The sequence below is a fragment of the Egretta garzetta genome, unplaced genomic scaffold (assembly GCF_000687185.1).
Source record: "Egretta garzetta isolate BGI_Z169 unplaced genomic scaffold, ASM68718v1 scaffold597, whole genome shotgun sequence".
Taxonomy (NCBI): Eukaryota; Metazoa; Chordata; class Aves; order Pelecaniformes; family Ardeidae; genus Egretta; species Egretta garzetta.
The window spans coordinates 97,553-97,906 of record NW_009260353.1 but is presented as its reverse complement, the minus strand read 5'-3'; the positions used below and the strand labels follow the sequence as shown (position 1 = coordinate 97,906).

At 59.6% G+C, this 354-nt stretch overlaps 1 protein-coding gene across 1 annotated transcript in view; it reads left to right on the top strand.

Annotated features, from left to right (window-relative positions):
- The window catches only part of FAM155A (family with sequence similarity 155 member A), a gene marked incomplete at its 3' end in the record, with an annotated part of 785 nt that extends 488 nt beyond the window's left edge, over positions 1-297 (top strand). The window contains 1 exon segment of the mRNA XM_035898427.1: positions 7-297. Coding sequence (XP_035754320.1) covers positions 7-297 — 291 coding nt within the window.
- Between the last annotated feature and the right edge of the window lie 57 nt (positions 298-354).

The window sequence follows — 354 nt, the reverse complement described above, 5'->3', positions numbered from 1 at the left end:
CGGCCGCGGGGCGCGGGGCAGAGCCCGGCGCCCGGCGGGGACCTGACGGCTTTTTACCTTTCCTTTTGTAATTCCTACACACTTTGGGAGTTGTTCGCCGGGTTGTCCAATCCGGACACTTTGAACTGCAGTCTGGATGTGGTGCTGAGGGGGGGAGGCTCCTGCAGCCAGTGCGTCCAGGCTTACCAGCGCTACGACCAGCACGCTCAGGAGAAATACGAAGAGTTTGAGGTTATGCTCCAGAAATATTTACAGTCGGAGGAGTACTCGGTGAAATCGTGTCCTGAGGATTGTAAGGTAGGAGCCCCTGCTGTGTTTCCTGTCCCTGGCTGGCGGGCTGGCGTGCCTCCCGCC